The sequence below is a fragment of the Pseudozyma flocculosa genome (assembly GCF_000417875.1).
Source record: "Pseudozyma flocculosa PF-1 unplaced genomic scaffold scaffold00015, whole genome shotgun sequence".
NCBI classification, from domain to species: Eukaryota; Fungi; Basidiomycota; class Ustilaginomycetes; order Ustilaginales; family Ustilaginaceae; genus Pseudozyma; species Pseudozyma flocculosa.
This window is the reverse complement of record NW_006920883.1, coordinates 89,570-103,439: the sequence shown is the minus strand read 5'-3', so window position 1 is coordinate 103,439 and position 13,870 is coordinate 89,570. Positions and strand designations below refer to the sequence as shown.

General features: G+C 66.5%; 4 protein-coding genes across 4 annotated transcripts; 3 read left to right on the top strand and 1 right to left on the bottom strand.

Annotated features, from left to right (window-relative positions):
* Nucleotides 1–881: 881 nt before the first annotated feature.
* On the top strand, nucleotides 882–4,004 carry PFL1_04535 (uncharacterized protein; the record flags this gene model as incomplete). Its single annotated transcript, XM_007882061.1, has 1 exon — nucleotides 882–4,004. One exon carries the CDS (start codon nucleotides 882–884, stop codon nucleotides 4,002–4,004), a length of 3,123 nt encoding a protein of 1,040 aa, XP_007880252.1.
* Nucleotides 4,005–4,335: 331 nt separating this feature from the next.
* PFL1_04534 (uncharacterized protein) lies at nucleotides 4,336–6,033 on the bottom strand (the record flags this gene model as incomplete). Its single annotated transcript, XM_007882060.1, has 2 exons — nucleotides 4,336–5,531; nucleotides 5,658–6,033. 2 exons carry the CDS (start codon nucleotides 6,031–6,033, stop codon nucleotides 4,336–4,338), a joined length of 1,572 nt encoding a protein of 523 aa, XP_007880251.1.
* Nucleotides 6,034–6,299: 266 nt separating this feature from the next.
* Nucleotides 6,300–7,976, top strand: PFL1_04533 (uncharacterized protein; the record flags this gene model as incomplete). The annotated part of the gene is made up of 2 exons (XM_007882059.1): nucleotides 6,300–7,209; nucleotides 7,300–7,976. The coding sequence occupies 2 exons, from the start codon at nucleotides 6,300–6,302 to the stop codon at nucleotides 7,974–7,976; spliced, it is 1,587 nt and encodes a 528-aa protein (XP_007880250.1).
* Nucleotides 7,977–8,497: 521 nt separating this feature from the next.
* On the top strand, nucleotides 8,498–13,106 carry PFL1_04532 (uncharacterized protein; the record flags this gene model as incomplete). Its single annotated transcript, XM_007882058.1, has 3 exons — nucleotides 8,498–10,071; nucleotides 10,164–10,548; nucleotides 10,653–13,106. 3 exons carry the CDS (start codon nucleotides 8,498–8,500, stop codon nucleotides 13,104–13,106), a joined length of 4,413 nt encoding a protein of 1,470 aa, XP_007880249.1.
* Between the last annotated feature and the right edge of the window lie 764 nt (nucleotides 13,107–13,870).

Genomic DNA, 13,870 nt, shown 5'->3' with positions numbered 1-13,870 from the left:
TGTAGGCCAAAGCCAGAGGCTGGGGCATGCCAAAAGGGGCGACGAGGTGTATGTGCGTACGTCCGTGTGCAGGCGGCCTGACCCGGATCCCTTTGGCAGCGCGCGCGCTCGATCTCTGGTCGACGACCGAAAGAGCAACAGCGCGCAACAGAAGACGCAAAACAGGCAGCGTGCGAGCGGCAGATAGACAAGTAGAGGGCGACAGAGAGCGAGAGCGAGAGCGAGAGCCACGACCCACGGCGCACGCACAACCAACCACGCGCAGCCCCCTCTCAGCAGCCCAGCTGGCTGGCTGGAAGGCAGGCAGGCAAGCAGGCAGGCCATCGGCATCGGCATCGGCCAGGGCATGTGGCGTCGACGGCGCAATCTGCCCTCTACGTCGGTCTTTCCTCGCTTCCCTCACCGCCACCATCACCACCACCATCACCACCACCATCACCACACCCGCCCTCCGGTATTGCAATCTCGCTCCATCTTGCCGCTCCCCTCGCCTCCCATCGCTTGCCTCCTAGCCCTCCGTCTTCCTCCTTCTCCTTCTCTGTAAACAACCCGGCCGGGTCATCCACCTCCGACAGCCACACGCTCGCCACTTCCGTCCCTGCACAGTCCCCCGTTCTCGCTCGTCTGCCAGCCCGACCCCTCATCTCTTCTCCAGCATCGACGCCGTCCGCGCCCGAACCGCATCGGCATCGCATCCCAATGACCTCACAGCTCCGTCGCTCCATCTGAGTCTCTGGCGCCCCTGCTCTCCTACCTGGTGGCGCTCACGACGCTCGACTTTGCCCCGAGCGCCCGTCATATAGGCCAGGTGGCCGTGCGCACCTCGAGCTGCCATCCACCAACGCCGCCACCCGTCCGCCGCCCCAGCTGCTGCTGCCGCCATGATCGTCATTCCTCTTCCCTCCATGCCGGGCATCCGCCTCCCGGCAGAAGACCCCTCGCCCAACGCCCGCGGTGCGTTGCGCGATGATCTCCGACCCGCCGCTGGCCCAGCCTCTGGCACCCGGTCGCGATCCAGCTCCTTTGCTGCCGATGACCAGTCCAGGTCCACCGGCTCCTCTAGGTCCAACTCTCGCCGCTCGACGCCCAGGGCCAACAGCGCCGCCTTTGCCAAAGGAGCGCACCATCCTGCCCCCACCGTCGACCCCATCACGGGCGTCGAGCTCGACTCGCCCCACGAGGATCCGCGCGCACTCAAGTACGAGCTGCCCTCCGACATCCCTGTGCCGTCGTTCGGCAAGAGGACAAAGGACCTCGAGCGCGACCTCGGGCGCCTCTACGAGGCCGTCGCCGGCGCTCGCCGCATCGCCGTCATCTGCGGCGCGGGCATCTCGGTCTCGTCGCCCGCCAACATCCCCGACTTCCGCTCCGCCACCGGCCTCTTCAAGAGGCTCAAGGAGCAGCACCCCACCGCCGGCCTCTCGAGCGGCAAGGACCTCTTTGACGCGCGCCTCTTTAGCTCCGAGTCGACCTCGGCCCTCTTCTACTCGATGATTGCCGAGCTCAAGGGCCTCGCAGACCAGGCGCAGCCCACCATCTTCCACCGCTTCCTTAAGCGCCTTGACGAAGAGGGCCGCCTGCAGCGCGTCTACACGCAAAACATCGACGGCCTCGAGCAAAAGGCGGGCCTCACCTTTGGCCTCGGCGAGACTGGCGACAGCACCTCGACGTTCCGCGCGCTGGGCAAGAGGAAGCGCCAGGGCGGAGGCGCCGCGGGTGCGGGCGGATGGTCGCGCTCCAAGTCCGACTCGGCCCTGCTCGCCTCGAAGCGCGAAGAGGGCGAGCCCATGTTCCCGCGCACCATCCCACTCCACGGCACTCTCCAGACGCTCACCTGCGCCCTCTGCTCGCACAAGGTCATCATGGGCGACACAACCCAGGCCGACGTCGTGCAGCCCGACAGGGAGCCCACCGAGCTCATCACGGCGTTCACGCCCCAGGAGACCCTCGACGCGCTCGAGCTGCTCAAGCAGGGCGAGGCGGTGCCGTGCCCCAAGTGCACCACCGAGGACGAGGTGCGCCAGGTCGCCGGGCTCCGCTCGCGTGGCGTCGGCCGCATGAAGACCGACGTCGTCCTCTACGGCGGCCAGAACGAGGGCGCAGAGCGCGTCGGCGAGTGCCTGCAGCGTGATATCCTCGGCCTGCGCGACCCATTCGAGACCGCCGTGCCCGAGAGCCTGCGCGAGATCCGCGCCCGCGAGCGCAAGGAGAAGCGGGAGGCCGACAAGCGCATGCAGGACGAGGAAAAGGCGCGTGCCGCCGCCGCCGCCGCCGCTGCCCGCGAGGCCGTCAAGGCGGAGGGTACGGACGACTCGTTCGATGCCGCGCTCGTTGAGACTCAGCTGGGCGGCGAGGCCGATCCGGACACGTCGATCTGCGACGTCTCGATGGACAAGGACGACATCCTCGCTCGCGCCTTTGAGGAGGACGACGAGCCAAAGGACGAGCGAAAGCCTGTCGGGCTGGCGCCGATCGCCGAGGATGCCTCGGTCAAGTTCGAGGAGCCAGCCAAGCCCGCCCGTCCCCAGCGTGCGCCGCGCGCCGCGCGCCTCAAGCCGCTGCCGCCGGATCTGCTCATCGTGGCCGGCACGAGCCTCAAGGTCCCCGGCACCAAGCGCATCGTGCGCGAGTTTGCCAAGGCCTGCCACGCCCGCGACACGCGCTACTACCACACCGACTCGAACGATGACGAGGATGATGACAACGACGAAGGCGACGGCGATGACGAGGGCAAGCCGGGCAAGGGCAAGGGCCGACGCCGCACGCGCTCCCGGAGCGCTTCGGCGGACAAGGAAGGCGCTGCCGGGGCGGGGGGCCAGGACTCGGATGAGGACGACGACGACGACGACGACCCCAACGCGCCGATCCGCACCATCCTCCTGAACTACGACTTCCCCGTGCCCGCGGCCCAGTGGGAGGACGTGTTCGACGTCTGGGTGCAGGGCGACCTGCAGCGAGCCGCGCTTGGCGTCTTTCCGCCCCGCGAGGTCGTTCCCGGGGCCAGCGTCGTACAGCGTGAGATCGAGAGCGTCTGCTCGCAGTACTCATGGCAGGCGCTCAAGATGGCGCTCGACGAGCAGCGGGCGATGTCGAAGAAGAAGGGGCGCAAGGGTGCGACGGCGAGGGGCTCGGCCTCGATGTCGAGGAGCGTCTCGAGGGACGACGGCGATGTCCTGAACGGCACCGCCCCTGCTTCCCGGGCGTTCCCCGGCCGCGCATCGGGTCGGACCTGGGGCCGCAGCCAGTCAGAGTCGGTCATCAAGCGGCAGCGGGCCTCGGAGATTGGCGAGGCTTCAAAGCCGACGGCGGCGGCCGCCAAGGGCAGAGCGGGCAGCATGAAGCGGACGACGTCGAAGAAGTCTGCGCCGACATCTGCTGCGGCCGCTACTGCCACCGCGGCGTCGACCAAAGCGGATGCCCGGGCCAATGCCAAAGACAACAGTAAGGGCAACGGCGACGGCAACGGCAAGGGCGGCTCGGGAAAAGGTAGAGGCGGTGTCGGGCAGAAGGGTGCTCGTACAGCGACGACGACGACGATCAGCAGCGGCCGCAGAGGCTCCGCCGGCGTGGCAGCAGCATCAGCGGCAGCGGTCGACAGCGACTCGGGCTTGAGCGACCTGAGCAGCGTGAGCGGCCACCATGCCGCTTCGACCGGGTTCATTGCCAGCTGCAGCCGCAGCGGCGGCAAGCGCCTCGAGCGCGAGAAGCTGGTCGCCGTCGTCGTCACGAGCTCCACGGCACCGCCTACGCCTCCACCTTCAATGCCCAGCGCAGAGAGCACACCCGAGCCCTCCGAATCGCCGTCGTCGTTGTTGCAGCAGCAGAGGCAGCAGCAGCACTGCACTCCCAAGCAGCCCAGGAGCTCGCTGGGTCGCTTCGTCAAGAGCCCCGCTGCCGATGCCGATGTTGATGCGGCGGTGGCGGACGGCACCCAGGCTGATGGCCTCCCGTCGCTGCCGACAAAGAGGACCTTGACGCGCACCCGCTCCCGAGGTGCGCGCTGAGCGGGGAATGCCGCGCCAGCAGAAACGGATCATCGCGTGTCGGCGACTCTCGTTGCTTGCCTGCGCCACATCCTTTCGACGACGGCCCGTTGCCGTCGCCTTCGCTGGTGTTACTTTGCATCGTGGCGCTCCGTTGAAGTGCCACGCCCGTGTCTCATTGCCGTTCCATCTCGTCGCCGAGGGTGCATCCATGTGCCTCGACGCAACGGACGCGGACCTTTGCTTTCCCATCCTACCCTATCCTATCCACACCAATCCTCACCGGTCCTACCCTATCAACCACTGCATATCCATTTTTGCCCCTATGCCAAAGCGACCTGCACCGATTGCGCTACGAAGGCGAAGCGATGCCCCCGTTGTCGTCGTCGTCGTCGTCATCGTCGATCAATTCATCCACATCCACGTCCTCCTCCTCCTCCCTTTTCTCTTCCACCTTGGCCGTCGTGGCGGCGGGAAGCAACGGGACGCTACGTGCCTCGAGAAAGGTGAGCGTATCGAGGTCGATGCATCGGAACTCGACGCGTCTCGTCTCGTCGTCTTCCACGTCGGGTTCTACCTTGATGTCGTCGGATGCGGATGCGCCGGCACGACGACGATGACGACGGGAGAGGAACTCGAGGAAGCGAGCAAGGTGACGCAGTATCTGGGCCTTGTCGTTCAGAAAGTGGGTCGTGACCCGCGCCGAAGTCGAGGGGGATACGAAGAAAAAAGTCAGATCGTCGTACACGTCCCCCTCCCCGGCGACGTCGGTGTCTGTCGTCGACGAGGGTTGGGCGGGAAGAGAGGTCGTATCGCGATTCAGGACGGCGGCGCAAGGGTCTCGACTCGAGCGTCCCTCTTCGACCTTGATCGCATCGCCAGAGGTGGCGTTAGACTCCACCTTGATGTTGGCGATGTCGACGAGAGGTCGTGATGGATCTGCGACGACGGTGTCGGTGTTGGAGGATGCTCCTTGACGACGGTGGACAAAGACAAAGGGCAGGAGGCCGTACCCGCTGTCGTCCTTGACGTCGTCCTTCTTTACGCTCTTCCTCTTGGGCGGCGTCTCGCCCTTGTTCCTCGTCGACTTTGTCCTGCTCCCCCTGGCGCCTTGTGCGGCGGCATCGGGATCGAAAGCGAGCAACATAGATGTGGGGATATCCAACGTGATCCTCGCCGCCCCCTCACTTCCATCATGGCCGGGGGGACAGCGCTTGAGGCACTTGGACACGACCTCTGCGATGCCCTTGCCGACAAAGGCGACGGTGCGCGGCCGCCACCGGTCCACTTTGCGGAGAAATACGGGCACGCCGGCGTCCATCTCGTGTCGGGGCAGCTCCGACGCCTCTACCGTGGGGCGCTGGCCGATGTTGGTCAGGCCGAGGGAAAAGGGGCGGAGGGTGGGGAAGGTGTGGTCCTCGTCGGGCCTGAAGCGGCGCGAGGTGAGGCCGGACTGGTGTAGGACGGGGTAGAAGTGGTTTGTGGGCCCTGCAAAGTGGTGTTGGAGCGCCGACGAGGTCAGACCGGGGTTGATGCCGCACAGCAGGACTGGTGAGGCCGAGGAGGGGCGAGAAAGCGTGAAGGAGAGAGAGAGGAAGGGGAGAGGGGATCAGTCAGTCCGGCCGGCCGGAGCCATGACGTGGAAGAAGGTCGAAGACATGCGCTGGGACTCACCGTGGTTGCGCGGCGAGATGTGGTCCGGCACGCCATGGTACTGGGCGTACTTGCTTCCCTCTGCAGATGCGGGGTCGTCGACTGTGCGCTTGATGCGTTTCCTCTTCTTTGAGGGCGAAGCGGAGGCGGATGGATCGGCAGAGTGCGAGCGGGTTCGAGAGGTAGAGGCTGCCGAGGAGCGCGCATGTGGCTCTGGGGACGACGACGGTGCGACGAGGGAGGCGTAGGGGACGGTGGGGACGGGTTTGCGTGGGCTGCGTCGTGGTGCGCGGGCTGAGGGCGAAGGCGAAGGTGAGGGCGAGGCGGGTAGCGTGTAGGCGTAGGAATGCGCAAAGTGGGCGGGTAGCCTGGGCGGTGGTGTGTCTGGCGAGTCCATGGCGGTGAATGGCGGCGGTGAATGGCGGCGGTGGTGGTGGTGGTGATGGTGGTGTTGGTGATGGTGTTGGTGTTGGTTGGGTGGCGACTCCCTCGGACTGACCGACTGACTGAGCCTCGATGGCCGGCAACCCTTGATGCCTCCACCCTTTGGGTCGACCTCTTTTTCTGCCGCGCCGTTGCGGCATCTTCTCACCACCACCACCACCACCACCACCACCCCTCGTCCTTTTGCCACCTTAATCCGCCACGGCTTGGCACAGCGCAATGCCAGCTCCATTAGTAGCAGGCTACGACTCCGACTCCGACTCCGACTCGGACACGGGAGCGGCTTCCAATGGCCACGCCACCATCAACCTACCACCGCCATCGCACCCCTCGACAGCCACAGCACCAGCACCCGCAGCCACGCCCTCTGGATCCAAGCTAGGGCTACCACCACCAAAGCACACGTCGTCCCTGCCTCCCCCGACGACGACGACGAGCAGATCGAGCGGTCTGGCCCTCCCACCGCCCAAAAACTCTGGTCCCGCCGCCTCGGCCTCCTCTCGCGCAGCCGCAAAGAGAAAGGCAGAGGCCCGCACCGCCAAGCTCCAGATCCGCATCGAGTCCCTCGACGATGACAACGACAACAACGACGACAACGGCGCCGACGGCGACGAGGATGCAGCGCAGCCAGAGCGTAAGAAACCTCGTCCCGCCGCTTCGGCATCGTCCCACGCCCTCTTTGGCATGCTCCCCGCCCCTAAGCGGCCCGACCAGATCCAACGGGAAAAGAAGCTCGAGGCCGAGAAAAAGGCCAGGGAGGGGGCGCTCCGCATCGTCGAGAGCCATGATGGCCAGGACGACGACGACGGCGGCCCTCCTGCCGACTCTGCACTCGCTACCGACGCAGCAGCCGCACAGAAGAAGGGCAAAGGCAACGCCGACTTTCGCGCCATGCTCGGACTCAAACCCGCCGCCGCCAAACCCAAGCCCCCAGCTCTGCCGGCGGCCAAGCCAGCACCAGCATCACCAGCAGGCGAAACCGCATCCACTAGGCCAGCAGCGATATCTGCGTCTTCTCTGTCGACCCTGCCGAAAGCGGACTCCAGCTTGCCAGAGGCAACTGGCAGCTCTACAGACAAGCCGAGCTCGTCTGGCAAGGCAGTCGCGCCGCTCAACTTTTTTTCGATCGGTGAGTCGGTCATGTCCACGGTTGGTCGATGGTGCGCTGGATCTGAGCTGAGCGAGCCACTGCCTTTTCTCTGATGCAACGACTAAGCAGACGAGGCAGCGGGCCCTTCCGCCGCTCCAAGCAGCGGCCCACCAAGGGCTGCACCGAAGGCGACGAGCTTTGCCATCTCGGCTGCACCCACAATAGAGGAAGTGGCGCAGGCGACAGACGCCGACGATGGGTCGACCGAGGCCGAGGTGGCCTACCGGGGCTGGCAGCAGGATCCCGACGGGACGTGGGTTCCCGTCACTCCCGAGGCGCAGGCGGCCTACGCGGCCTGGCAGGCGTCGCAGGAGACGGAGGCGGCCATGGCGCAGGCGTTTGACGATCCCAGCCGACGGCGGCACAACAACGGCGGCGGCGGCGGAGGGTTCGACATCGGCGAGCTGGCCAAGGCCGGGCTGCGGGAGGAGGACCTGGCCAACGTCGACGCGAGCCGGCTCGCCTCGTGGAGCGGCGTTACGAGCGGCGGCGGCGGGCTGGATGCGAGGTACGCGAGCGCGGCTGCCGAGTCGGCGGCGGCTGCTGGCGGTGGTGGGGCTGCATCGTCGTCGTCTTCGGCGGCGAGCAAGAAGATGGACAAGATGACGGGGCAGCGGGCGAGGCAAAAGGGCCAGCTGACGTCGCTGCTGGCGCACGCCGAGGAGAAGCGCGGGCAGCTCGAGGAGAAGTGGGCGAGGGGCAAGACCAAGGGGCAGGCGTCGGCGGCCAAATACGGCTTCCGCTGAGCGTGTGCTGCGGCGTCGGGCCCTGTCTTTGGCAATGCGGAGATGGCTGCCGAGGCTGTCTGGTCCGAGGACCGTTGGTAGTGCTAGCTGTGTGTGCTGTACCGAATGAGGGATCACCGAAGTGCGCGGACCAGATAGGAGCGTCGTGAGGGTTGTGTGAGCCGAGCGGGGCCCAATGGCGGGTTGGTTGGTTGCTGAGGCTGAGGAACGGCGCTGCGCACGAGCCACGCCTCGCCTTGGCTGCCTCAAGGCCATTCAGCACAGCGCGGCGCAGCGCGGCGCAGCAGCTAAACAGCGGCCAGGCGGCTCGGCGACATCCATCGAGGTTGGAACCCTTTCCTACTGGTCCACCACCACCACCTCGCCCTCACTCTTCTCCTACTGCGCTCATCACTCGACTCTGACGGAAGCAGGCGTCTGGTGGCACTGCGTCCATCCACCCCAAACGGCCACACCCGCCCACGCGGTCGGCCCTCGCCCAGCGCGTCCACTCGACCTCGTCGCGCCGTCAGTGGCCCACGATGAACGCCTACCCGCCAGAGCTGCTATGCCACCACTATCCTTGCATGCTCGTGGCCGGCCTGCTCCCCATACCCGCCGCATCGACTTCCACCCCTTCCCAGGTTCCATCAGCAGGCGCACAGCAACCAGCCGCATCCGCACCAGCACAACCACCACCACCAGCGACACAGACAACCCCACCCTCTGATGCGACAACACCGCCGCCCACCAGGCCAGACGACAACGGCACAGAAGCCGCCACCACGGCCTCAGCAGCACCGATTGCGGATCCTGCAGCTGCCCGCACAGAAGACGCCGCCGACCCACGCAGCAGCAAGGATGGAGGGCATCCAGCCCATGCCTACCCGGACCTCTGCCAGAGCCTGGCTGAAATCTTCAATGCCCGCGGCTCCAATCTGGTCTGGGATCCGGCTCGAGCCCAGTCCACCGTCTTCCACTCGGTCCTCGTACAGCAAAACATCCGCCTGCCCCCTGCAAAGACCAGGCTCAGCCCGAGGACGGCCAACCCGGCAGCGCCCCCATCGCCCGCCTCAAACAGCGGCACGGCGTCCGCCTCGGCCTCGCCCGAGACGAGCGCAAAGAGTCCAGGTAGCTCCAGCAAACAGCTCCCGCCCACCAACGACGCCGCATCCTCCCTGGCTTCCATGGCGCCCCGCAGCCCGCTCTCGCCCCTCCACCCCGCCGGCCCGCTCTTTCCCGACGGCCTGATCGCCCCCATCTGGGCGCGCAAGCACCGCGAGATGATCCCTGCCGTCTTTGTGTCGTTCTTCTGCCTCGCAGAGAAGCCAGGGGGCCCGCGAGCCGAGCAGACGGCCGAGACGGGCGCCTTCCTGCGCAGGCACGACGAGGAGCTCATCCGCCAGATTGAGCAGCGTAAGCGCTCCCTCACCGAGCGCGGCATCAAGATGACCGTCGTGCTCCTCACCAGCCGCGGAATGCTCGAGGACCCGCTGCTCGAGGGCCGCCTCAGCTACGTGCGGCGCACCTCGGGCCTCGACTCCAAGGCGAGCCTCTTTGTCCTGACGCCCGTGTCCAAGCAGGAGCTCAACGAGTTTGTCACCAGCCTCCACCGGGCGCTCCACGACTCGGCCGTCGACTTCTACCGCGAACACGCCCGCAGGGTCCGCCGCAAGCGCGCTCGCTACCCGCCGCCGCCCTCGGTCATCCAGCCCATCCTGTCTGCTGCCGCCGCGCTGGCGCCCAAGCCGGTCGACCTCGTCCCGCTCTCGAGAGAAGGCTGGATCGTGCGGGCAGAGTACAAGCTGGCCACGTTTGCCGAGCTGCAGGGCGACAACGACGAGGCGCTGCAGCGGTACCAGGAGGCGTACGACGTCCTCTCGGGGCCTTGCCTCGGCAGCACCATGATGCTCCCGCCGCGCACCAAGCGCTGGGCCGAGGCAAAGGTCCTCGCAGACACCCTCAGCATCAAGATCGCCAAGCTCCACCTCTACCGGGACGATGGCGCCGCCGCCGTTAGGCAGCTGCACCGGCACCTCCACCGGTTCACTGAACTGAGTACGGGGTGGGGGATCGGGAGCATGACGTTCGAATACTGGAGCTGGCTCTGCAAACAGTGAGTTACGCCGTCGGAGCCCAGATCATCGTGGCCGGCTGGAGCTAGCAGTGACTGACGACGTCATTGGCTCTGGTGCAAATCCCGCACAGATACCGAATGTTCGCCGACCTGATGGACGCCGCCACGCGGAGCCCGAGCTCGTCGCCGGTGCCGCCCTTTTCGCTGCCGACGCACGCCCCGCCGCTGCCTTCGAAGCTGCTGCACCCCGACGTCCTGTCCATGCTCCAGGCGGGCATGCCGGCGCCTCACGGCATGATGACGCCGACAGCCGAGGCGGCTGCGCTGGGCGTCTCGCCGGCCGCGCTCATCCAGGGGCCAGGCACTTTCTACTACCTCGCCGCACTGTGCACGCTCGAGCGGAGAGATCGTTTCCACAAGCTCGTGGCCGCCGAGCAGCTTTCGGAGGAAGATGTGAACAAGCACCCTTCCCTGTCGCACGAGCAAAAGGTCGACTACACGGCGCAGATTACAGAGGTACGTGCGGCAAGCCTCTGCCGAGCCCCGGATCGTGAGCGACAGCAGCTGATCAGCCGGTCTCCACCATCCCTTTGCGCGCATGCCTCCTCACCTCTGCTCAGCAACTGACGCGGGCGTACGATTGCTTCAAGCGAACCAAGATGGCGCGGCTGTCGCTCATGGTGGCGTCCAAGATCGCGCTCGTCTACCTCGAGGGCGGCAAGCACGAGATGGCGCTGCGCTTCCTCGAACGGATCCTGCGCAGCTTCCGCATCGAGGGCTGCCACGCCATCCAAGCCTGGCTCACGCAGCTCGCCGCGGGGTGCGCCGTGCACATCGGCGACATCGAGAGCTCCATATGCCTCCTCTCGGACCTGCTCCAGATGCGGCTCGACATCCCCGAACGCGACCGCGCCGCCGCCGAGGCACGATTGGTTGCCATCCTCGAGGGCGATGCGGCGCTGCCGGAGGGGAAGAGTCCCGTGCGCATCGAGAGCGACGGCACCAAGGGCCTCGTCGTCGTCGAACCGGTCTTCCTCGACGAGTCGGTCGAGGTCGGTGCGCCAGCTGCGTTCCAGCTGCGCCTGACGGCCCCCAAGGGCAGCAGGATCTCAAGCATCGCATTTGCGTCGCTCGAAGTCAGGATCTCGGGCTTCGAGGAACCCCTCGTCATCCATGCGAGCGATGCAGCCTCGAGCGGCACCGAGATCGTCGATGTTGGACCGATCAACGGCGCCTCGCTCGCCGCCGGCGACGAAGAGCAATTTGCGAAGCTGCGCTGCGGCCTATCATGGGCGGCGGGCAGCACCAAGGTGATTCAGGGAAGTCTCGTCTCGGACGTGACCGGCACTCTGGAGCTCGAGCGCGTCGTGCTTCGCACTGCGGGCGAAGCCGCGGCGATAGAGTTTGTCTTTGACCTCTCATGGCCGGCCTCGGCGCCCACCGCGACACGGCCCGGGCAGATCCACGATCCGCGGTGGCTGGTGCGCACCAAGGCGGGCAAGCACCGATACCTGTCGATCTCGCAGCGCGAGTCGTGGCACTCTGCCCGCGTGCGGCCGCGGAGTTACCGGTTGGAGCCGTCGGCGTCGCACCTGGACACGGCCTACCTCGACGAGCGCTTCCCCATTGTGCTCAAGCTGACGAACCGAGAGTCGGTGCCGCTCCGATGCGCCGCCGACCTCGGGTTGCAGGCGGCCTACGAGGGCATGGACGATACGCTGCAGTGCGGCGGCGACGCACCGCCCAGCGCACAGGTGCGCGACCACGACTGCGGCACCGTGGCGCCAGGACAGACTGTCGAGGTCCCCTTTTGGCTGCGCGCCGCAAGGAGGGAGGGCGTACGGATCGTCGATGTCGTCGTAAGATCCTGGCCCGCTCGGTCCGCGGCCGACGGCGGCGGCGGCGGCGACGGCCACAACGACGACGACAACGAGGAAGAGGAAGAGACACGTGGGGCGAGCGAGACGACGCTCTCGATCCGCATCGACGTCGTTCCCGCTTTCCGTGTTTCGTTCAGGCCGATCTGGACGGCCGACGAGCCGGGCGGTGGGGAGGCCAAGGCGCTTCTCGACCTTTCTGATGGCGATGCTGACAACAGCGACGACGACGCCTTCACCGACGAGGACGGGCAAGGAGGCACCATACGACGTACCCCACCTCGACGACGACGACGACAAAGAAGGGTCGACGTGGAGACGACGTTCGAGATGCGGGGCCCAAGCCCGATCGAGGTACGCTCGATCGACGTGCAGCTCCCGTCCTCGCGCCGCGGGGCCATCACGATGGCACAAGACTCGGCGGCCGAGTCGGACGCGCATACAGACGTGCAGCTCCAGGATGTCCTGGGACGCTGGGAGCGGGGCGACGCGTTTGGGGTGTACCACGCTTTCCTTGTTCCCAGCACCCGCGATGGCGACGACGATGACGATAGCGACGAGGGGGTGCGGGTTGGGGAGGAGGGGGGCCAGGTTGTGGTTTGCTGGTCGCGCCACCGCACTTTGGACGGGGATCAGCAAGATGACGAGGCAAAGACAAACAGGACGGTATGCAAGTTGCCCTCCTCCCTCTTGGTTCCACCCACAGCCGCACCATCGTCATCATGGGGGGGCATCAAAGTGACGACGCAGTTCGACAAGACGGCGTGTCTCGGTGTCGCCTTTGACTTTTCACTCGTCCTCACCAACACGGGCGACGGCGGTAGGACGACGGGCAAGAACCAAAACCAGAATCAAGATCGGAAGCACGAGGGGAGGGGGGTGGGGAGTGCGTCGGTTGTGGTGCAGATCGACTCGAGCCCGTCGTTTGTCTTTGCGGGACCACGGCGGCTCTGCATCCCGCACCTCCTCGCCTCGTCTTCGCGGCGCGTCGAGGCGTGGCGCTTCGTCCCCCTCACGCTGGGACGCGTCTCGCTGCCCCCCATCTCTGTCCTCCTCCGATCCGCATCCGGGCGGGGCGCGCGGACGGGCGCAAACGGGCCGGCTGGGGACGAGGACGAGGACGAGGAGAGGGTGGTGTGGCAGTCGCTCTCGCTCGATGCGCCAAGCGGGTTGTACGTCGATGTGTTGCCTGCGTAGTTTTGGTTGCCCGCGTAGTTTTGGTTGCCCATTTAGGCGGGTGACGACGGCAGGGCAGGACGAGGTGGTAAAAGAGGGTGGTGTCCGCAACGATGGGGTCAGAGGATGGATACCGTCCCTCCATCAATCGAGAATGGGAGTGAGGGCAGGGGGAATGGCTAGATTTGCCTCGGTGCTAAATGGGTGTGAATGACATCCTCGACTGTGGGCGAGGGCGTTCTGGAGACAAGGAGCGAGATGAGACACGACGGGTCTGGTGTGGTACGGCGAGCGAGCGAGCGTGGCCTTGGATCCGATCCGATCCGATCCGGTCGAGTCGGGTCGGGTCGGGATGGTGTGTGCGTGCGGTGGGATGAGGCCTCTACGCATCAAGCAAACGGACGCGACACGGCGCGTTTGAGGAAATCCGTCAACGACGAAACCCTCAGCCTCTCCTTTGACTCGCGGGGCTTAGACGCCGTCGACACCGACGCCGACGAGGGGGCGCTACACTCGCGCGTCCTCATCGTCGCCGGCGTTGGCAACGGCGCCGCCGTGATACGACCATGGTTGCCGCTACCGCTACCGCTGCTGTTGCTGCCGTTGCCGCAGTGGGAGGTCGAACCGATAGCCGTGGCCGCAAAGACGGGTGTGGCGGACGACATGGCGCCGAGCGAGAGCAGAGACGTGGCGCCGCCCAAGGGAAGCGTGCGCGCGAGCGGGTGCGGCGTGTTGGGCCTCCTCGTCTTGCGTTTGCGCGGCGCATGCCCCCCACCCAGCCCCAG